Below are 22,956 nucleotides of genomic sequence, written 5' to 3' on the forward strand. Positions count from 1 at the left end.
CGGAGAAGCTGCAGCGGCGGGACCCGGGCTCACCCAAAATCCAGCAGGACAGCGAAGAAACTCCGAATTCCTGGACACTCCAACAGATGATAGAATTCCCAGGACCAGACTCCTTCGTTAACCGTGGACTCCAGCAGCCAGCCGTGGCCCGATCGGTGCTCCCCCCAGAAGCAGAAAAGAGCCGCGAGATCCCCCCCACCCTCAGCTCTCTCCAGGAGCTTTTTTCCCTCCCCCAAAACTAAGTTATCAGTTCTTTTGTCCAGGTTAAGCACTCAGCACTTAGTCTCCTAGCAACTTGGGAGGGGAAAAAAATTCCACAGGTGACTTAAACCTCGACATCTACGTACTCTGTAAAAAGAGCTTACAAGCACTTAACGCGAGGCTCAGAACTACACCTCTAGGCAGCACAGATTCTGAAAACTATGAAAACTAAAACTTTGTGCAAACTACCTCAACATTCTCCCAAGGGACCCTTCAGAGATATTTTGGGATCATCATCCCTTTGGCCAGGACGCTCTACTGGATTTCCTTTTCCACCCTGCATGTGTTCCCTGCCATGTTTGCTCCCTGAAGATGCCAGTGTCCTCACTGATGAGATTTTCAGTACTCTCTCCCTGGTGACTCTTCACAGCCCCCCTGATCTGTCACTCGTCTGTCTCCTGGACACTCTCAGGTACCCAATCAATCCCCGGTGCCGCCGCCACCCAAGGGAGCCCATCACCCAAACTGGGTGAGGCACCTTCAGCTCCACTCACTGCCCGCTGTCCCAGATGGTGGAAGGAATTCCAGAGGAGGCCCAAGGTGTGTGGAAAGCTTGACATCAGCAGAGGTTTGTGTCCACAAAGAAGACAGAGGAGTCCTGTAAAAGTAATTTTATTCATTAAAAAAAGGGAGAGGCCATGGGACATTTCCCATAGGGCCTCTCCAATTGTTGGAGGATGCAGCCTCCTTCTCCTAATTTTCCTGGCTTTCTCTCCCTTTCCCCCCTGGCTGAAGTACTTGAGAAGTACAGAATTCCCAATCCCCCTACTACATACCCACCTTATTATTCACCCCACTTCTGCACAGGTAACGATATTCACAACTCTGTTAAGTCCTTCTTGAAGTCCTTCTTAGGTTCTTCTATAAGTTCATGAATTTATCAGGCCCTTGGCTGAGCAGCAGTCCGTGTGGTCAGTTCATAACATTTTCTGGAGCTGATGGCTTCTTCTGTGCCTTCCTTATGTACAAGTGCCTGGCCCTATCCCCAAGCAGATTGACAGCGTGTGTTTGTAAACACACTTTGCTCTTCTTCCTTTCCTGGGGGTGCCCCGTTTGCGGGACATTCCCCCTAGAGCATGGGGCACCCCCGTGAGGGGAATTTGGGGAGGTGGGAGGGGGGAGCGCCAAGGCCGGGCCCCCCCGCGCTGTCCTGGCGGGAGCGGCTGCAGCGGGACCGAGTGCGGGCGGGAGCGGCCGAGAGCCCAGCGCTGCCCCAGCCCGACCTGCCCCAGCTCCATCCCTGTCCCTGCGGTGGGATGCTGTGGGTTTGGGGGGAAGAGGGAGCCGGCAGTGGGTGCTGGGCCTGGGGGCAGGAGGAGAAGGGAAGGAGAGGCAGGGTTGAGGAACAAAATGTTGATGCACATGGGAGGAGAAGGTGGGATTGTGCAGGAGAAAGAGGAATAGTGGGAGGAAGAGGAGTGTGAGGAAGAGTAGGGACACAGGAGTGTGAGGAGCAGGAAGAGGAGGCACCACAAGGTTCCAGCCCTCCCTGTATCTGCAGCCTCCCCCCAGCCCCAGGAGTGTTTCCCTCCCCACATGTAGCAGGTGACCGGGGAGGGGAATCCATGATTTTCATGGGAGTGAATCTTGGTGTTTCTGAGCTTGATTGAGCTAAATGTTGATGCTTTTGTTTTTTGCAAGGGGCTGAATCTTTTAGAAGAGGTTTTGGCTGAGTCTTGATGTTTGGGGAGTTTTTGATCTGTGTCTTGATGGTTGGAGGACTTTTGGGATGAATCTTCTTCTTTTGGAGGTTCTTACAGACCAATGTGGCAATTCTTACATTGCCAATGCGTTTCTGAGGTGAACTTGTGCAAGGAAGAACCCCCAGCCTAAGGCACTCTCCTCTTGTTTTATTCCCCAAACCAGGATTTTTCATTCCCAAGGAGTGGCCGGATGGAGGAGGAGGAAAAGCCCCGGAGATGCCGCACGAGGAGGGGCTGCAAACCCAGCGCAGGGGGCTGCGAGGAGCAAAGACCCCCCCTGTGCCAGGAGGGCGGCCGGAGATCCAGCCAGAGCTCAGAGCTGGTGGAGAAGCCTCGTGGAGGGGAGAAGCCCCACAAGTGCTTGGAATGTGGGAAGGGTTTCAGCTGGAGCTCCAGTCTGATCCGGCACCAGGTGATCCACACAGGGGAACGGCCCTATGAGTGTGGGGAGTGTGGGATGAGCTTCAGCTACAACTCCAATCTGATCCAGCACAAGAGCATCCACACTGGGGAACGGCCCTATAAGTGTGGGGAATGTGGGAACAGCTTCAGGTGTAGCTCCAGCCTTAGGAAACACCAGAGGATCCACACTGGGGAGAAGCCCCACAAGTGCTTGGAATGTGGGAAGGGTTTCAGCCGGAGATCCCACCTGATCCAGCACAAGAGGATCCACACCAGGGAGCGGCCCTATGAGTGTGGGGAGTGTGGGATGAGCTTCAGCCGGAGCTCCAATCTGATCCGGCACAAGAGGATCCACACTGGGGAAAAGCCCTATGAGTGTGGGGAGTGTGGGAAGAGCTTCAGGTGTAGACCTCACCTGAGGCTACACCAGGTGATCCACACTGGGGAAAAGCCCTACAAGTGTGGGGAATGTGGGAAGAGCTTCAGAGACAGCTCCAGTTTGATCCAGCACCAGGTGATCCACACTGGGGAAGGGCTCTACACCTGCTTGGAATGTGGGAAGAGCTTTGGATCAAGCTCCAACTTGAGGAATCATCAGCGCATCCACACCGGGGAGAGGCCCTATGAGTGTCCTGAGTGTGGGAAGAGGTTTCACACCAGCTCTGATCTCCTCGTGCATCAGCGGATTCACGGAGAGGAGAGGCCCTTCCGCTGCCCTGACTGCGGGAAGGGCTTCAAGCACAACTCTGCCCTCACTGTCCACCGGCGCATCCACACTGGGGAGAGGCCCTACGAGTGTCCTGAGTGTGGGAAGAGCTTCTCACAGAGCTCTCACTCAAGCAAACACCAACGGAGGCACCACTAAGGGAAGCCCTGCGAATGCCCCGAGAGCAGGAAGAGCTTCGTGCGCTGCTCCAGCTCCATCCCCCGTGGGAGGATCGGCCTTGGATGATCCCCAGTGACCCCCGTTGGGCAGAGCCCTGCTGATCCGTGGTCCTGGTGATCGTGTTGGGAAGACACCTGGCTGGGAGTGCTCCACATCTTCCTGGCTCCCCGTGGGCACCTGGATGAACACAGGGGCAGGAACATCCATTGAGACGCAGACTGACATTGGGAATTCCTTGGGCAGAGCAGATCTGTTGACTTTCAACCCCAGAAAACCTTTTGCGTTCAATCCTCTCATCTGGGGCCATCAAGGAATAGTGGATGGTCTTGGAGGTCTTTATGAACCTCAGGGATTCCACGATTTTCATTTCCTGTTGCCCAAGTGTGTCTTGCACAGCCAAATAGTGAAGATCAAGTACAGGAACCAAGATTTTGGAGACAGTGGGGTGGAAACCCCTCCAAAAAAGGTTCTTCCCTTGTGGGAGATTAGGGACAGGCGATCGGAAGATACCGTGCTGTACGGGCAGACAGAACCCCTCCCTCAGCACTTAGTTGTTTAGTGTCCCTGATAAGGTAAGCAACACGTAATTTGTAACGTAAGCAGACGGAAGTGATGTAGCAAACAGAGGTTTTATAACTCCATGTAACCAGGTAATAAAACGCCATTTGCTGTCCACCACACTGGTGGCTGTGAGCTGGTGGCCCGAGCAGCCTGGGTGTGGCTGCCGTGTTGTTCCTGAACCAGGTCGCTAGGCCTCAGCGGAGGCACCATTCCCTCCCAGCCAAACACATGGATCCTCAGCTGGCACAGACACAGCAATCCTTTTTGTTTGACCGTGATTTGTTTTTCATTTCTCTTCATGACTTTAAATGTCCAACATTGTGGTAAAAATAAAGAGATTGAACTGGGACATGGGTGAGGACATGGGGGACATAGACATGGTGGGACATAGACATGGAGAGTGACATGGGGACACATGGACAGGGATGTGGCCATTCATGGGGACATGAGGGGAAATGGGCAGAGCTGGAGATGTGGGGGACAGTGACAGGGATGGATTTGTGGTGGGGAGACAGCCATGGGTGAGGACATGGTGGGACATGGCCAGTGACATGTGGGGACATGGCCATGGCCGGTGCCATGGGGGGAACTTGCAGGGGCTGTGGGGGATGCTGGGTTTGAGGGAGTTGAGGGTTCCTGGGAGGGACTTGGGGCTTGCTGAGGGCTTTGGGGGAGCCCAGAGCTGGGAGACCCTGGCAGAGGTTGTGGGGCAGCTGCTCAAGGAGCCCCTGAGCTGGACCCCCAGCTGGGCATTGGGCTCCTGGAAGGGAATGAAGGTCCTTGTCCCCAGGAGGGAAATCCCAGCAGCCCCAGGGTATTGGGGGCAGCTGAGAGGCCACAACAGGGAGGGGAAAGCCAAACAGAGCTGTCCCCCTGCAGAACTGCACCCAAAAAATCCCAAACTCAGGGACTCCTCCCAGGAAAAAAGCTGTCAGGAGGTGCCTGAATTGAGGGAAATGGGGATGGGACCTCAGACTGAGCAGGAGGGGCCTGGAACCTCCAACACCAAGCATGATGGACAGGGCTGGTGGATTGGGGGGCAGAGGGGAAGGGGTGGAAGAGCAGGGAAGAAGAGGGGGCTAGAACCCCCAAATTGCTTTGGGAAGCGTCCCACTCCTCCTCCTTTCTAATCCCCAAGATGGTGCTGGGACAGTGCTGGACTCTGGGCATGGCTTGGGCACCCCCCATGCGCCCCCTCTCCAAATTCCCCTGGCAGCTTCAGGGCGCCCAGGCGCCTTTTGGTGTTGGCTGGGTGCTGTGCTGGGGTTCAGGTGCCTCCCAAGGAGTCCCCAGAGCAGGGTGACACAAGGGGGACACACGAGCGTCCCCATTCCTGATCCATCCTGAGGCCCGTTCTCTCCCCTCCTGCATCGTGGTCCCCCTGCAGGGTCCCCCCAAGTCCCTCTCCACTGCCCCCAGTAAACAGGACTGGGGTGAACTGGGAAGCTTTGTTGGGAACACTGGGAGCAGCCAGGCGGGGACAGAGTGACAGCAGGGCTGGGGGGACACACGATCCCCCCCAAATCATCTCAGGATGGAGCAGGGGGTCCCGGCCAGGCCCGAGGCCACAGGGAGGGGCTGCGACTGCGACCAGCTCAGGAGCTCTGTGGGCAGAGAAAAGGGGGTGACACCAGGCTGGGGGGCCCTGGGGGAGCTCATACGCTCTGGGGGAGGGGGGACACGACCCCCAGGACCCCCCCTCACCTTCCTGCACGTGTAGAAGCTGAGCCCCAGCGCCAGGAAGACAAAGAACAACGCAAAGCCCCCAGTCCCCATCAGCATCTTGCTGTGGGTGGTGTCCGGCGGTGTTTCTGTGGGGTCTGCAGGTCTGGGTGTGTGGGGAATCACTTTTCTAACACTTTTCTGCTCACTCAGAAATCTCACCTACTACTTTGTAACCATGGAAATAAGACCTACTCATGACTTTGCTGAAACTCACAGGCTGAACATTCCCTCAAATTATTTGACCTACTTAAATCACGTCTCAGAAGTTACTGATGGGAGAGTAGGGGTCTCTTGAGGGTCTCTGGTCATCACTTGGGCAACATCCCATTCCTCACATTTTCCTTTGATGGTCAAGAGCCTCCTACAACCCCTTTCTTCCCCTTGAATGCATTCCAGCTACCCTCTTAGGAGGACTACTCTATTCTCAAGGCTCAGGTAGCCACTTGCACACATCAATCACTGCACTGGGGGAAAAGAGGGCTCAACACTGTCTGTTAATGGCAATGGAATTCATGATTTGTTAAACACTTTCTCAGCATCTTCCTTCTCCTGGAATTGCTCACAAGCATTTCGTCAATGCACCTGGAAAATGGTTTTGCTGACTGAAGCCACATTGTGTCTTTCCTTCAGAAATTAAGAAAGAAAACACAAATTGCCTACTGAAACCCTTCTGCTGCCTTTCAGATCAGTTCACTGCTCAAGCCTCACAAGCCACAGGCTCATCCCCGATTCCCTCAGTGAGCTAGGAGGGAATATTTTGCTGCAGCCAAAAGATTACTTGAAAAGAGAATGAAAGTTGTTGCTTCTAGATGTTGTTATTCAGGGTTTGGATTTGTTCTAGTTAATTTGTTGGGTGTTGCTGTGAGCTGGGAGAGGGGCCAGGTTGAAGACCAGACCAAAAGGGAAGTAGGATAAGAGGGGAGGGGACGGACAAGTAGGCGGTGGGGAGAGAATGTAAGTTCCCTAGCACCCAGCCAAAGGGAAAGGGGACACGGTTCACCCTGGGCTGGGAAAGGCAATAAAAAGCAGCATTCTGTTGGAGTGTGTGTGTGTGTGTGTTTGGCTCTTGGGAGAGCGAGATACACACCCAGCTCAGGTGAATCCTTACTAAGAAACAGTTCTCTTTTGCTTTGATGACTTTGCCCCCATTTAATTTCATCAAAGAGTTGGCTCCTTTCTAACACCTCTCTCCCAGCAGCTCAGGGCTGTATTGCACAGTGCTTGCTGTGTGCCAGACAGCGCAACACAGGCTGGCCTGGTGCCCCTGGATATTTCTGCAAAACACTCTGCATTTCACACCTTTGCTGTGGCTCAGTGCAGAAGTCCAGGATTGCAGGCGCTTCCTGCCAGAGCTGTGTGAGGCTCTGGCTCCTGCAGATCTGACCTGACAAGCTGTCCCTGCCTCACGCTGGCCTCGGTTCCCCTGGCAGAAGCGCCGTGCCTGAAGGACGCTGCGCTGTGCTGGAGCCTGCGGAGCAGCCCGGCTCCCTGCCCTGTGCCCAGAGTGCTGCACACACTGCTCACCTTTCCCAGCAGTTACAGGGCAGCCGGCACAAGAGTAGGAATCCTCAGGCAGGGCTGCAGCCCTCGGCTGTCGTTTGCCTCTCTCTCCTCTGTGCACACTGCAGACGGCCAATGCCCCCAGTCTGTGCTGTGCCCAGCACGGCTGCGCTTCCCCTCGGGAGCAGCCAGCTGCCACCTGGGCTCTGAGAGCCGAGGATTCTCCCGGTGCCACCAAGAGGCACCCAGGGCCGGGCTGCTGCCTCTTGCAGCTCCAAGGGCCTCAGTGCAGCCGGCCTCTGCCCAGGCTCAGGCTGCTCCGGGCTCTGCCAGGGCTCTGCTGGGGCTCCAGCCTGGGCAAGGCGCGGCCGAGTCTCACCTCCAGCTCGCTGACAGCTCTGCACCAGCTCTGCACCTTTGCCAGCAGCCTCCCTGATCCTGCTGCTTCCTCACTTGAGCAAAACTCTCCTCCAGCCAAAGAGATTGCACTTAGGGATACAGATCCAAGTGGCAGGAGCACAAATGCTCTCGAGTCAGAGCTCAAGGCCTGCATCTGCACAGGATATTTGGGCTGCCCCACTCCTCCTTTGGTTCTGCCTCTGCCACTGCCCTTTCTGCCTCTGCAAAGGAAAATTTTGGTGGTCAAATCAAAAGAAGGAGAAATGGCATGCCTATGGTAGCCCTCTGCTCATTTGGATACTCAAGTCAATGCAAATGCCACTGCCCTTTCTGCCTCAAACACAAGTGCCACAGCTGGGTAAAACCCAGCCAGTGGGCCACATTCCAAAGGCACTCTAGTCTGGGGAGGATGACTGAAGCCTTCCCCACTTTCCAACTGTACCAAAGAAGCCATCAATGTCACTTTCCACCTCTAAGAAAAAACACAATTCAGAAGGAATGACTTCTTAAAGAAATATGGGTATTGATCTAGTATCGATACCCAACTGTGATGGACAAAATCTCTCTAACAGTTTCAAGTTAGAAAGTGCATGTTTATGATGACACCGGGCAGCGTGCGGGATAGCTCCCAAGTACACACCACAATTTATAGGTGATCCCAGAGTCCTTTTATTTACAAAAGTATTGAATACCCAAAACACAAATGCATATTCATAACGCTGGTACATCCCATTCCCCGCTTCCTATGGTAATTAGCTAAAAGGCAATTAAGCATGCTGTAGTTTGTTCTTTGAAATGCATTGGTGGTCCTTTTCATGGAGAGGGGTCCCCAAAATGAGGAAGTAAAGAAGTCTTCCTCTTTCTGACCTTTCTACCTTTTCAATACAAATGTGATAAATGAACCCTTGGTAGGACTCCTGTTTCCTGTCTTTGTGGCTGTTCAATGGGTTGCTGGGCAGAGGAGGCCTACAATTGTCTTATGTTCCTAAAAGCTATTTATCAGTTTCTGTATTCTTCATTATTAACACAGCTAACCAAACATAAAGTTGACAAGTAATCAGTTATTCTAATATGGAAGAGTGATCCCAAACCCTGTTTCTCTTAGTTAATTACTAACTTTTAATTTCAGCAAAGCCTACCTATCTACTTTAGTTAATTCCAGCAAAGTTTATCTCTTACTAAAATCTTAACCCCTCTAAAATCCTTAATTCTCTAAAGTTTATGTCTCAGGAAATGTTGAGCTTTCTCACAGGCTCAGAAGGAGGGGAATCTTTGAAATGAGTTGAGGTTTCAGAAACTTTATTTACAATCCTAGGCTACAATCCTACACTACAATTCTTTGCTACAATCCTACGCTACAATCCTTGCTGCAATTGTACACTACAATCCTACTCTAAGCTGGTGATGGAGAACAGTTCTAAAGTGATTGTCACATTCTTGTCTCCTCCTTGTTGCCCTATTCTGTTAGCCTTCTGATGTTTACATTCCGGTAGTGGAGTCTTCTCAGGCTTGTAACATAAACAAAGAGTTGTTTTTCGCATTCCTTTCTGATGAGGGACAACTGATTGACTTCTAGCCTGGACAGTGGGATGGAGAGGTGGTAACCTTGTTCTCCAATCCCTGGACATTGTCCAGAATCTATATAAGCAAGGTAATCAAAATAAAGTTTCTTCTTCTCTTCTGGACGACTTAAGTGTGAGTATCATTTCTCTTTGTGTCCTCTAGCAACACCTCCTTCTACTTATTCACTGAAATGATGAGTGGCACCAGGCTGGACACAGGCTTGGCCGATGTTACAAATGGATGCTGCACAAAGGGAAAAGAAACAACAAGGAACCATTACTTTCCAAGCTAAGAGCCTCAAAGGCAGGGTAATATTTTTGCAATGAAAAGAGGACTGAGTCAGAGCAGGTCTAAGGAGCAACAGTGGGGCAACAGTGGCACAGCTTGCTGCAAGAGCTGCTAAGTGCCCCAGCCCTGGAAATATTTGGGATCTGAGCATCCTGATCTCTTTCAAGATGTCCCTGCTCATTGCAGGATACTTAGACCAGATGACCTTTACAGGTCCCTGCCAGCCCAGCCCAGCCCAGGATTCCTGACTGTTTTCATCTGAACGGCACCAGGAGTGGAGCTGAGGAGGAGGGGGGCTCATCTGATGCCTTGCCCTTCAGTGCAGGAGGAGCTCATCCCTGGGACACGGTTTCACCTGCAGCCCCTTGGCATTTTACCTGCAGCAGCTCCTTGGCAGAGCAGCGCCGCGCCTCGTCTCTCTGCAGGCAGCAGCTCAGGAAGTCACGCAGCAAAGGCGAGAGGAACTTGGGCCGCCGCAGCTCTGGGGCCCCTTTGGTGGCTGTCAGGAGTTGAACCTGGACAAAAAGGAAACATGAGTCTCTCACCTGCTTCTTTCCCGTCTGCAACTGCTCTCCCAGATGCCATTGTTTAAGCTCCACTCTGCAGTGGCAGTTTCTGCTGTAGCAGACAGGCAGAGATCACTTTCCTGTACCAACAAAAACCCAAACCCCAATGCAGCCACAGCTTCTTCAACATCCAGCAGATCTTGGCAGCTGATTTCATTGACTGACCTCATTAGTGGGAACTACATCAGCAAAAGCACATTTGCTTCTCTGAGGATTCACTTGAGCAGCTTGACAGGCTGTTTGGAAGAGGGACTTTGCTCTACTAACTCACTCTACTATTTCCGAGGATTATTACATGAAAAGCATCTCTGCAGTGCTTGGTGCTCCCTTAAGCACAGCTGCCATAAAACAAAAGTCATCAAGCTTTTTGCCTGGTTCTTGAAAACAATGGTAATTGAAAGTAAACAAAGGAAATCCTTCAGTTATTCCTCAGGTAAGGAAACAAACATTTGGAATCTCATCTTCAACACAGACACATGAAGATGCATGCACAAATGTACTGGGATGAAAATGCCTCTTTGGGCACACAGGAAACACCTGCAGCTCTGTCTCTCTGCAGACTGCAAATTTCAGCTTCCTTTACATGGCAAAAGGAAAATTTTGGTGGTCAAATCAGAAGAAGGAGAAATGCCATCCCTATGGCAGCCCTCTGCTCATTTGGATCCTCAAGTCAATGCATGAATGGCATGCCCCTCCTAGAAAGTGCCAGGAAACAAAGGGCTGCTTTTGGCAGGCTCTCCACATCCCCAGGCTTCAGCTGGGTGACATGGAGAAAGCGGCTTGGGTTAGGGAAGAAATAGGATCACTAAGTGCTTCAGCAACACTGCACAAGGAGCACAAGAGACTCTGTGGCCCTCACAGCCACATGTCGAGGGTTCAGGCAAGTTTCCCTGTCAGAAGAATGGGGGTGCACTTCTTCTCTCATAACCACTGTTTTAGAAACTTTGTTGGATTTGGGGTTTCTTTCCTTCATTTCAGGAAGGATAACTCCAGTTCTAAGATGCCTGTTTCCTGTTAGTAGGGCCATCTACACAGCCAAAAGAGCTGGAACAACTTCTAAGCCAAAGCCAAATGTTGCCTGAGAATGGAGATTGTTTGCGTGGGCTAAGGCTTGAGTTCCCCCACTGATGCAACCCAAACTACAGCAGATGCCGGTGTGCTGCAGGGACATTTTCAGAAAGGGACCGTGGTGGAAGTAGTTCCAGCAGATGGCAATGGGGTTTTGTCCAGTGGCACACAGAACGTGGGATAGGTGAGAAAGACAGCGGGATCAGAGAGGATTTACACCTTACCGAGACAGGACTTGCATTCTGGTAAGGAACTTCTTGTTCCACCATTTCAATGCCCACAATTCCAAAAGACCAAATGTCCACTTTGGGCCCATATGGTTGACCTTTCACCACTTCAGGCGCCATCCACCAAGCAGTCCCGATCACCGAGCTCCGTCTACTCTGCTCAGGGGTGAGTTGAGCAGAGAGGCCAAAATCAGCTGGGGAAAAAGCAAAAGATTTTTTTTTATTTTAATACTGTACAATTAGGAAAGCAAGCAAAAGAATTGCCCAGTAGAAGTTTGAGAATGTGCTGTTGAATCTCCTGGACAGCTGTCCCTGCTCTGTTTCCTCAGCTTTAGCCAAGGAAATATGGCACTGGCTGCTTCAAAAATCCCCACATTTTTCACACTGCCTCCAGCAGTGGCTTTTGTTCCCCTGAAGCTTTAGACTTGTCTCTCCCTCCCTCTGGAAAGGACACACACAGAGCAGTGCCACTCTGGACTGCTTGTTCCTTGCGATTCATCTGTGCACCTTGCAACCGTGTGGTCAGCTCACGGCAGGGGTCCCTGCACTGCACCAGCACCATTTTTGGGGGGCTGGCAGTCACTCCAAAGCAGCCCCACACCCCACATCCCTGCAACGCTGCACCTGGCCAAGAATAGACTGACCCAGCTTGACAGAGCCATCGGTCCTGAGAAGGATGTTGATGCTCTTCACATCTCTGTGCACCACATGGTTGGAATGAAGAAAATCCAGTCCTTGCAGGCACTGAGAGAGAAAACAGAAACAGGAGGGCAAAAATCAGTGATGGGATTTCATCACACAGGAAAGGAAACAGCTCTCAAAGATTCCCTCTCCAGGGGAATGTGGAGTAAAGGCAGAACACAGTGAGAGGAAGAGCCTGCTGCTCCAACCCTAGCAGAGCAGCACCTTTCTAAAGAAAGACATGCCAGCTTTTCAAAGAGCAACAGCAACTGCTGGTGTAGACTCTCCCCTGCAAACCAGCCACAACGACTGCTGCTGCAGTGGATGTGCTCAGAAGTAAAGAGCATTTTGGCCGCACTGCAAACCTTTTCAGCTGAGGACCGAGAGAAATGAGTCTCTCTTTTTTCTTTGCTGTTCATTTCAAATGCTGCCATCACCACCTTTGCTTTTACAGGCAAGGAATGCAGTGCAGACAGGCAAAAGCTTAAAGAGGCAAGATGGAGAAGAGCAAATACAAGAGACAGAGTGAGAATGCAACAGGAGGAGAGAAGAGTCCAAGAACAGAGTGCAGTGAGTGCAGGGGCACTGGCAGGCAGCTCACTTGAGATGCTCTTGCTTTCCCATAGCATACCAGCACCACAGAAACAAAGCCTGGCCCATGGAATCGCTCCTGTTCTGAGCCCCTTTCCCAGACACTCCTGCCCAGGCCCTCGGAAGCACAGGTGGGATCCCTCACCTCCCGACTGACTGTTGCAATCTCGTCTTCAGTCATCGGAGTCTCTCTGATGACAGCGCTCAGAGTGCCTCCATCCATGTATTCCATCACCAGCCAGAGTTCCTCATGCACAAGGTAGCTGAAAGAAGGAAACAAGGCCATGCAGATGAACATTCATGCCTACAGTGGTTTTTTGCTTGATTCTGGTTTCGGGGTCCCTTTGAGACAAGGACGGAATTCGAGGAATAGACATTCCCTCTCGGCTGTGCATTATTTGCAGTCTGTGCAGGCTCAAGGAGAATGGCACATCTGTGAAAAAGGAGATGTCTTAGATGGCCAGCAAGCAAAAAGTGCAGTTTAGTAACAACCAAGATGAAAAACCTGTCACGCATGGTATTTCTGGAAATAAGCACCAAGTGTTCCTGGCATGGACGGCCATGGAAAAGAGGGGCAACAGTCCAAGGGAAATCCTCTCTAGGATGCTTCATCAGCATGGAAGAAACTTTAAAAAATCAATCCTGAGACAACATGGAGGCCATGAACTTACAGGGTATTGACTTCCTATGGTAGGGTTGATGCAGGTTTTTGAACAATTTTCCAACTCTGTGTTTGGAAGCCAGGGAAGACTCATGCACACAAAATGCACTCTCTTCCCATCCACTGGAGATGAGTCAAGAAATCATAATTAACCAATAATTAACAGCTCTCTTTTCTGCTGGTGTCCAAAGTGGGTTTTTAACCTTGCATGCTTTTAGTATGTAAACAAACATTCATGGGATGAGACCATGACCACTCACCTGTCTAAATAAGTCACAAGACAGGGACTCCTATTCCTCTTCATGATCATGATTTCATTAACAATTCTTTGCTTCTCGCTCACTTCTTCAAGATCTATTTTCTTGATGGCCACCTAAAATGACATTGAAAATCAGTAACTTCAGAAACTGGTGGCAGGAGACCACAGCACACATGGAGCGAGTGATTTTGCAATGACACAGGAGCCGTGCCAAAGTGCTTTGTGATTAGACAAAGGAGTAATTAGGAACTGACATTCCAACAGCCCATTTCTCTGCTCCTTTGGAGGCCACTTACAGGACACGTGGCCACTGACATTTTGCCTTGTCTACTTGTTAAAAGTGGTGTCTCAACTATCACCCCCAAAGCTCTGAGCACACTCTCTGCTTCTCTGTCTGTACTTCAGAAGAAGTAATGTGTGCCTTGGTGCTCCCTGGATACATCTTGGGCTATTAGCAGGGCTTAGGGCTTTTAGGGACGCCCTGCAGATCTCTCCCTACGTGCAGTTCCCAAGTGCAGCACTGCAGGTGCCTAAGGAACTCCCAGGAACATTCAGATGTATTTGCTGGCAGCCAGAAATGAGAATTCAGGACTCTGAAGCCACAGCCCCAAAGAGCAGTGAGATGCTCTAAGGCACCACCTTGGTTGGAGCAACTGAGAGCGAGGGAGAGCGTCCTTCTCTGAAAGGAGCCGCTGCCCTCCTTGCCTTCCTTCTGGCAGCTGAGAAGGACAAAAACTGTCCCAAATGCAATGGGCAGGCTGGCACCAGTCTGTGCTTCTTGTGCCTTTGCAGCACAGCTCGAGCCCAAGCTCCAGCCACAGCTGACACGGGAGAGCAAAGCCCTCGAGAGCAGCAGAATCTGCAGGGGCTCTTGACATTTACCTCTCCTCCTGTGGCAGTGTCCACCGCTCTACAAACAACTCCAAAAGCCCTGGAAACAAAACAGCAGCAGAGAAAGGAGAAGCCATTTAGATCTCGGAGTGAAAGCCAGCCCAGACAGGAGATGTCTGCTGTAAATGCCTCAAACCTGCAGGATGCAGGAGGGCTCTGCCTGAAGGCAGATGATGCATTTTCCTCTCAAGTGCACGGGCACTGGGCCTGTTCCTGAAGCATTGGGCTTTATTGCCTCAGCTCAAAAGGCCAGTGGATTCTTTCATCCTGGATTTCAGTTTCTCAACGGGGCAGTTTTTATCCTGACCACAGACTGTTTCCTTCAGCAAACTCTTGGGAAGAAATGTCCCTGAGAACTGTTCTCTCACTGCTGTGACAGGGGGTAGGTTTCTGTTTCTGACAATGAAATACAAGTGTCTCTGGCAATGCCTTCTGACCACACTTCCAAATTCTGGCCGGTACTGAGAGATGGAGCAGACTAACCGTGCCTGACTTCACACTTGAGAGATGTTCCACCAGCAAATTACCTGCCCTGTGACTGTGTAGAAGTAACTGTGGTTGGACTCACCCGCTGCCAAGATTTTCCAGTTCAGTGTATCTCCTCTGGGGATTTTCCATGTTCACTATTTTCCCTGAGGGAAACAAAATGGAAGATGCTCACTGTAAAGCAGAGATCCCATCATCCAAGAGATCCAAAAGGCAGCCCCACTGTCTGGGGCTCTGAGTCCTTTGTGGTCAGCTGGGTAACAACAGCAAGCACAACAAGACAGGCAGCTCTGCAGCACAAGCAGGCCAGCACAGAGACTGGTTTGCTACAGTCCTTTGAAGAGATCTCTTGACAGAAAACAAAGCACAGGGAGATGCATTCCCAGGAGAGGAGGGCATCTTCTCCAGCTTGCAGCAGTTTGCCAAAGGAATGCCTTTCCCTTTGTAAACCAAAGCAGCTCATGCAATGACCAATCCCAAGGGGGCTTTCAGCATCAGGACCCTCACCCCTGATGAGCAGGCTGAGCTCCAAGACGCCCTTGCCCGTGCCCCACGTGAAGAAGCACACTGCTTCTCTTCCCCCGACAGCACGGATCAGTCTCTGCCATTGCACTCGCCCTCTCCGCACCGCACACGTGCCCATCTTCCCAGCTGGGCACAGCGGGCAAGGGCACAAGGACAGCAGTGCTCCTCGGGTGCCGCTGTGACACGGACAGCTGCCCCGAGGAGATGCTGACCCTCTCGGGAGTCCAGCCCATGCCGTGCAGAAGCCGGCCCAGACCAGGGGCTGCTGCTGCCTCGGGGCAGCTCCGTGCTGCAGCGGGACTCTCCCAGCTAAGGAAGGCTCCAGCCTCTGCAGTCACACCAGCCCTCAGGGGCAGGGCAGCCACCACAACAACGCTGGCAGAGCCCAAGCACCAGCACTGACCAGCAATGGGAAGAAGGCACAGCCAGCCCCAATGTTCTTTCAAAAGAGTTCTCACTGACAAAAATAAAATATTCTCATTAAAATAACCCTGTAGATGCAGTAGTGGTAAAAAGAACAGTCATAAAAATGGCACAGGGAGCAGAAGAGCTGCTTCAGGATGGAGAAAAAAACTCTACCCAAAAAAAATCCAGGAAAAAAACCCAAAATATAAACAAAACCACAAGCAAGAGACAAAAGGCCAAAACAAATCAATTTCTGTGAAGTTTTTTTTTTGCTCTGGTGACTGGTGAGAAGTCAGGAGTCTTAGGAGAATTTAGGAATTCTAACTATTCTATCCAGTCTGGCCACTAGCACACAGGACTTGCCTGGATCATTTGCAAGGTCACAGCCTTCTGCTGATGCAAGAACAATCCCTGCTTCTGCCTTTAGCAGATAGGGAAGCTCAGGCAAACCCAAGCCCCTCCAAGCTGCCCTCAGAGGCAGCAGCAACACCCAGAGCACTCTCTTGGAGCACAGCATTTCCTGTGGGGAGTCCTAAATGTCCCTGTGCCACCAAACTGAGCAGGATCCTTTGGTACAGCTGTGCTGACACGTGCACACAATGCACTGTCCCTCAGGTGAGAAAGACACCAGACGTACTCAGTAGCTGCAGGGAGTCATCCTCCATCTCCTGGTGCTGAGCAGCAGCTCTGTCCGTGCTGGAGATGAACAAACTGCCCGCGCTCCCCTTCTTAGCTCCGGCAGCAAAGGCTCCTTTAGATGACACTGCAGCTGCTGCTGCTGCAGGTTCAATAGAAGAGCCTGTGTAGATCTTAGAGAACAAAGGGGGTTGTGTCAGAAAAGTGGCTGGCAGAGATTAGCCCGAGATCCCATTTCAAATGCAAGCCCTTAGGAAGATGCTGTCAGCTGCATGCAGGGCTCTGCCATGGGTTTTTTCTGATTTCCACTTCTCAAACTGGATGGGTCAAAACCAAAGGCTGGTTTTACTCGACTTCATGGCCAGATTCATTTCCATTTTCTCCAAAATCCATTTGCATGGATTTTCTGAAGGGTCACTGCCAAAAGGAACATGCCACTCTCTTCCAAGGACTCTTTCCCCCTCCAAGGGCTGCAGACACACTTGCAGCTCCTTGTTCAAATGTTCTACCTCCTCGCACGGAGTCCTCTTTTCCTCCACCATCTTCACAACGTGCTCAACTGGCAGCACTTCTGCTTGGGACACTTGCTGTGCCTCACAGGAATTTTGAGGCTCCTTGTTGCCAGTCACTTGCTGGAAATCTTTGCAGGCTGCCAGGTGAGATGCCAACACTTCCACCTCAAGTCAAAGAGAACAAAGCAGTCAGAGAGTACCAGCTTGTCCCTCTCAGCCAAAAGTCATCAGCTGAGGAAAGGGAGAGCCCCAGATTCACAATGGATACAGACAGCAGTGGCTATTGCTCTTTCACTCACTCGTTTTTGTAGAGCCTCTTGCTCCTCAAGGAGGAGATTAATTATCTCTTCTGTTTCTCTTTGAATTTCCGTTTCTACCTCCAGCCTCTCGTCCACTGCCTTGATCTTAGCTTGAGTTTTCTGCAGCTTTTCCTGCAGCTTCTCATCAAGGTTCTTCCTTGCCTTGATCCTAGCCCGAGTTTTCTGCAGCTCGGTTTGCAGCTTCTTACCAGAGTTCTGTAAAGGACAAGAGACAGAAACTTTTGGGAGTGGAGTGGCTGCCACTCTTCCACTCACCTGGTTTTGTTGATCGCCCCTCTGCTGCTGCAGGTTCCAGCGATCTTGAGTTCTTCTCATGTCTTCCTTGTTGCTCCTCTTCACTGCCATGATGTCACTCGGAGCTTTGGGCAGCTCTGCTTGTGCCTCTGCCTCCATGTTCTGTGCACACAAATGCAGAGCAAGTGACTGGGAGCTGCCATCAGCCTCAGCTTTTCCTCTTTCAGCCTCCAAATCACATTCATTCCGCCACTTCTTTCTGCTTCCCTGACCACCTCTGCTTCCACTGGAACCCTCCTGTCCCACTGCTGATCTCTGGAGATTCCAAGGCTCTGTGCTTTCAGTGCCTGTGGCACTCCTGGCCTCCTCGCTGCCAAGAGCTCCATTTGATGCCCCTCTTCCTGCCCTTCACTCTGTCACCTGGCCAGCCAGGCTTACCTGCCCATTCTCCTGGGGCTCTTCCAGCTGCTGCCTGAGCTGCTTTTCCCCTTCTTTGGCTGGAGACAGCTCTCCCTGAATGTGGCATGGCTGGCATGGCATCTCTGAGCAAGCAATCTGCTCGTGCTCTTTCTCTAGTGGGACCTGCACAGGAAGCAAGAGAAGATGGCTTTCAACTTCCCATACAACATCTGTGGGCCAAGATTCAAAGCCTGCTGGGCTCACACATTCCCAAAGCTCTGTGCTGCTGCTCTCCTGGGTCATTCTCTGCCCGGGGGAGGCACAGAATTCCAAAGTGACACTGGCACTACCACCAGGCTCCATCTGGGGCTGAAGCTCCAACAGCCTCTTAGGAAGCTGACAGGGAACATGTGGCATTTCTCAAGGGTCTGCTGAGGGCCTCCCTCTGCCTCTGCTGTGTCCTGTTTGTCTTTCTGCAGTGACTGAAACCCAGCCCTGTCCCACAGCTCCATCCTGGCTCTGCAGGTGGCTTCTTGTGTGAGCTCACTCCTTGGAAGAGACACTTGTGGAGTTCATGTTCTCTTCAGGCCTGCACCACCATTCCTGCCTTTCTGCCATCTACACTCTTGTTAGAAATCCTGGTCATTCAGGAGATAAGGATGATCCTCTGATGGAGGTCACAGACCGTCTACGGCCACCTCAGTATATGGAGGGGGACCAAGGTGTTGATTCTCCCTCTGCTGTCAACTGAGAATTCTCTCATGCGTGTACCATCAAAGTCACTAAAACCCAACTAGAACATGAGATTGTTTCACTTCACTAGGAAAGGCAGAAACCTCTAGGATAAATAGGGGGCTTCAGGGCAGAAGAGGCTGGAGGAGGAAAACACCTCTGAGGGGAAAAAACAACCATCTCTGGAGGGGAAACATCTCTGCCTGCTCAGGATCAGTCAATGGAATGTGTGTCTATCCTCTCCAGAAAGGATCCCATTAGGTGAGCTTTGCACATCCAATTGCCTTGGAGCAGAGCCAGGAAGATCCAGATAGACAGATAGATAGACAGACAGACAGATCTCACTATTATAATCTTTCTCTTACTATACTTTCTGTCACTACACATCAGCACCCGGTAGCCCTGATCAGCTGCAATCCTGAACTTGCTCTCCTGTTGCCTCAATAAACCACACTCTTGGGGAATCTGGAGTGTGTAGGTCATTATGGAATGTGAGCAGACCCCGAGCACTGCACTGGGAGCTGCACCCATTGTGCATCTGTGCTTGGGCAAGTTCTTCTCTTGGACTCGACCACACCGAGCGTGCTAAGGTGGCTGTAATCACAAATGGAGCCCAGCCCCTCCCAGCCCCTCTGACCCCTGAGGACCAGCTGGAATGCAAGGGCTTTGATTCATCCACCATTTCAAGATGTCCTTCCTGTTCTTAGCATTAGGAGACAGCAGTCAAGGACTTGCAGCTTTGCCCCGGCCTCCAGGCTCCAGTGGAGTTGTCAAAGCTGCAGACTTCCCAACAAAAGGGATCAACAGACACATGCAGCCTCTGATTTTTGTCTAGAAGAAGGGCTCAGAACTATGCAGTTTGTGTCTTTTGTCACACAAAAGAAGAGTGGCCCCCCATGGACTCATGGACAACACAACCATCTCTTAGCAGCTGATTAAAAGCCAAAAGACAGGTGGACTCTGAGCACCTGTCAGCTCTGCTACTGACAGCCCTGCCTGAAGAGGCAAAAGAACAACCTGGCAACAAAGGCACCAAAATCCCGGACTTCAAGCAGCAACTCCACGTCTCCAGTGTGTCTCTGAAATGCTCCAGGTAAGCACACCCAAGAAGCTCGTGGGGACAAACCAGCCCAAAGAGCTTGTGCTGTCAGATCAATATGTTTTGTGCCTGTAGCTACTTGGCAAGTCTGTGCAGGGGGACAGGTGTCTGCACACCACAGTGTCCCCTACGTATCCAACAAGGCTGAGAGCAGTGTCTTTGACACGCTCCCTGCTCTGCAGACAGGGAGCCTTCATGCTTCAGCCTGGCCCCGATCCGAATCCCAGCAAGCTGGGGCCTAAACATGACAGGTCACAGCCCATTTTCCAGGTGCCACTGGCTGAGGGGAATCACTCGGTGCTGGCAGGACTCCAGCACTCTGCATCCTCAGCCACCAGCAGCAAGTGCTGGCTGCTCAGAAACTTGCAGCTCTGCCTTGCACTCAAGACAGCACCCTCCAGAAACTGGCACTTACTGTCCTGGAAAGTTCTGGCTGTGGTGTGAGCACAGCTGGAGGCTGGTGGTCATTTTGCTCCTCTTTGGCCTCTTCTCCAGGAGCAGAGGAAGCCAGAGGAGAGTCTGCTCTTGATTCTGTGCTCTGTGGACAGACAGGAGCATGAGACACAGGCTACTACCTATCATTTATAACCTTTTTTCTATTCAGCTCTAGAACCACCTCTACTAAGCACAAATCAGCAGCTTTGAGAGCAATGGGATTCTAAGTCACTCAGACTAAATTCAAATGGGCTGATTCAACAGAACTGCAAATTGCTCTGGATTAGATATTCCCCCTGGCTACTATCAAGAAGCTGCATTCTCTCTGCAAAGCTGGGCTTTTAGTTCTTTTAAAGCTCTGAAACGGAAAATTAGGAAATAGCCAGTGATGCCTTTGCTCTTGCTGCTGCAGACATGGAAATGGATTTTCTTCCCGCCTACTCAGCTGGCCCTGTGCACTCTACTGCCACAGGCCAAGCTCAGAGCTTGCTCCACAGTTCTCAAACACCAGGAACATCAAATGTTCCTCTCTCACTCACCTCAGGATCGGCACCTCTGAATACATGTCTCAGGTGACCTGCAGTGGGCAAGGGAAAATGAACCAGATTCTTTGAGAAAACTGGAGACAACCAAAGCATTTTACAAGGTCTTCCAAGAAGGTCTCCCACTCCACATTTTCAAAGTTGTCCTGCTTGATCCAGCAAATGGAGGAAATGTCAGACTCTGCTGCCACAGACTCTCCCATGGAGGGAACAGAACCCCTTCAGGTTCCCTTGCAAGTGCTGCCCACAGAGCCCTGGCTACAGATACCCCCTTTTCAGCTGAACGTGTTGACAGCAGCTTTACCCAAGTGGAACCCAAATGGCCTTTCTGTTTCCAGATGAACTGAGTCACTAAGAAAGAGCAGGAAGACATACAAAAGCCAAATTAGGTTATACCCAGGGAAAACCTCTACTTACGTGCCAGGTGAGTCAGGTAATAGTAGGAATAAGTAATGCCATAGACAGAGCAAACTGCAGCAGTGAGTTGCCCAATCATTGTGGCACTGCTGTGCAAGTTTGCAGAGTGTGCTGGAACACAGGAACAAACAAGGCTCCTGTCAGTGTGCAGCTGCCCACTGACAAACGCCTCAAGCAGGAGGATGCTCCTGCACTGAGCAAGCCCAAGAGCTGCTCTGACACCACTGAGGCTTCCGTGCACCAAGGCAACCTTGTGATGTCAGCACAACCACATGGCAACCAAGCCCTGACATCACAAAGCCAATGCTCTGCGTTGGTCTGTGAGTTTATGCACATGGACAGACTGATGTCTGTGTAGGCCTAGGCACCATTTTTACCTCTGTCCCCTCTCGGCTGTCTGTTTCACCTCTGGTTTTTCCCCCTGTGCCCTCTCTGTCCCCTGTTCCTGTGCTGGGTCCGAGCTGTTGGCCGGGCCGGGCGGAGCAGCAGTTCCAGCCCCGGGTGTCCCTGGAGCGCTGGGAGCTGCCGCTGGCCCCAGGCCCTGTCCCCTGAGGAGCTGCTGAAGGACGGTGAGACTGAGGGGGCTGAGGGGGCTGAGGAGGCGCTGACGCTGCAGGGACGGTGACCTTGAGCTGCTGGGGGGACTGAGGGCTGTGGGGGAGCAGAGGGCGATGGTGGCACTGAGGTGACAGGGAAGCGGCACAGGCTGAGGGGATGGTGGCTCTAAGGGGACGGGATGGGTCAGAAGGGATTGAGTGGGGTGAGAGGACCGTGGGGGGCTGAAGAGACTGAAGGGGGCCGGGGCTTTGCTGGGGGACGGTGGGGCTGAGGGGATGGAGGGGGCCAGCAGGGAGCACAGAGGGCTCCGGGCCTGCAGCTCTGCCAGGCCTTGGAACCAATTCCAGAGCCTCCACTTTTGCCACAGCTGCCCTGAAGAGCTTGAGGACAGGCGGAGACTGACAGGAGCCAGCAGGGAGAGGCTGAAGGCCGCCAGCCCCAGCAGTGAACAGGGAGCTGCTGCTGCCAGCCCAGAGCCCGGCTGAGGCCGCAGGGCCGGTGAGGCAGGCTGGGGCTGAGGGTGCCGTGGGCTTTGGCCCTGGGCAGTGCCCGGCTGGGCAGGAGAGGGCCCTGCCCGTGCTGGGGCTGCTCAGCGCAGCTGCCCCGGCCGGCACAGGGGCTGTCCTTGGGCAAGGCAGCTGTGCCGGCAGGGCCCGGGAGCTGTGCCGGCACGTGCCGGGCTGCTGGTGGCTGTGGGACAGTCCCGCCACGGCTGTGCTCACCACACCGCTGTGACAAAGGAACCAGTCACCGTCATTAGGTTAACCGGTTTTTATTCAAGAAAACAACCACTGGAAACAGGGATCTGAGATGGGCCCAAGGTCCCCAGTGACAAATCAGACTTGAATTAGACAGCAGGAGCACTGAGCAACCCTTCGGTCACGAGTACTGTTGGAGTCCAGGGCATTCCTTTGGTTGCCCTGGAGGGTCAGGGACCTGGGCAGGGGGGTCTGGGACCCCAGCCCAGAGCTCAGAGAGACACTGGCTTTGATCTCAGTCCGTGGGAAAGGCTTCTTGCACTGCAAGAGGGTTTACAGGCCACAAGAGTGTGAAAAATAGTAGTTTAGTATATCACAGGGTGAAAAAACAGTGGGTTTGGATTTCTAGCATTGAAGTGAATGGGGACAAGATGGAGAATTTGGGGCGTTGTCTCCTTCTTCTTCTTTCTTCTTCCCTCACTCCATTTCTGCAGTGACGTTGGCACAAAGTAGCTTGTGAGGATTGGGTCAGAGTAAAGATGACCTTTTTAGTATTAGTGATAGACACTGGTAAGAAATAGTAAATAAAAAATACGTAGCAATTAGTATAAAAGATAAGGACAGCCCTGGGGCAGGAGGAGTCGTCAGATGTCCAAGCCGCGGCAAACATCTTTTGGACACTGAGAAAACTGTAAGATAAGAAATAATAAACAAAGCATGCAACCT

The 22,956-nt window shown here is 52.0% G+C and overlaps 3 protein-coding genes across 3 annotated transcripts in view; 1 reads left to right on the forward strand and 2 right to left on the reverse strand.

Moving 5' to 3' along the window:
* The window catches only part of LOC120764551 (zinc finger protein 16-like), a 51,459-nt gene that overhangs the window by 4,887 nt on the left and 23,616 nt on the right, over nucleotides 1–22,956 (reverse strand). The gene's annotated exons all lie outside the window — the stretch shown is intronic.
* Nucleotides 2,131–4,696, forward strand: LOC120764559 (zinc finger protein 239-like). The gene has a single exon (XM_040088540.2). The coding sequence runs from the start codon at nucleotides 2,155–2,157 to the stop codon at nucleotides 3,229–3,231; it is 1,077 nt and encodes a 358-aa protein (XP_039944474.1). The 5' UTR covers nucleotides 2,131–2,154; the 3' UTR covers nucleotides 3,232–4,696.
* On the reverse strand, nucleotides 8,101–21,053 carry LOC120764589 (serine/threonine-protein kinase PAK 3-like). Its single transcript, XM_040088592.2, has 15 exons — nucleotides 20,975–21,053; nucleotides 20,555–20,592; nucleotides 19,996–20,118; nucleotides 17,789–17,932; nucleotides 17,096–17,512; nucleotides 16,794–16,961; nucleotides 16,286–16,457; nucleotides 14,801–14,864; nucleotides 14,224–14,272; nucleotides 13,343–13,455; nucleotides 12,567–12,684; nucleotides 11,794–11,893; nucleotides 11,147–11,343; nucleotides 9,666–9,803; nucleotides 8,101–9,243 (listed from the first exon to the last, which is right to left on the reverse strand). Exons 1-15 carry the CDS (start codon nucleotides 21,051–21,053, stop codon nucleotides 9,175–9,177), a joined length of 1,989 nt encoding a protein of 662 aa, XP_039944526.1. The 3' UTR covers nucleotides 8,101–9,174.

Source organism: Hirundo rustica, chromosome 31, assembly GCF_015227805.2.
Source record: "Hirundo rustica isolate bHirRus1 chromosome 31, bHirRus1.pri.v3, whole genome shotgun sequence".
Taxonomy (NCBI): domain Eukaryota; kingdom Metazoa; phylum Chordata; class Aves; order Passeriformes; family Hirundinidae; genus Hirundo; species Hirundo rustica.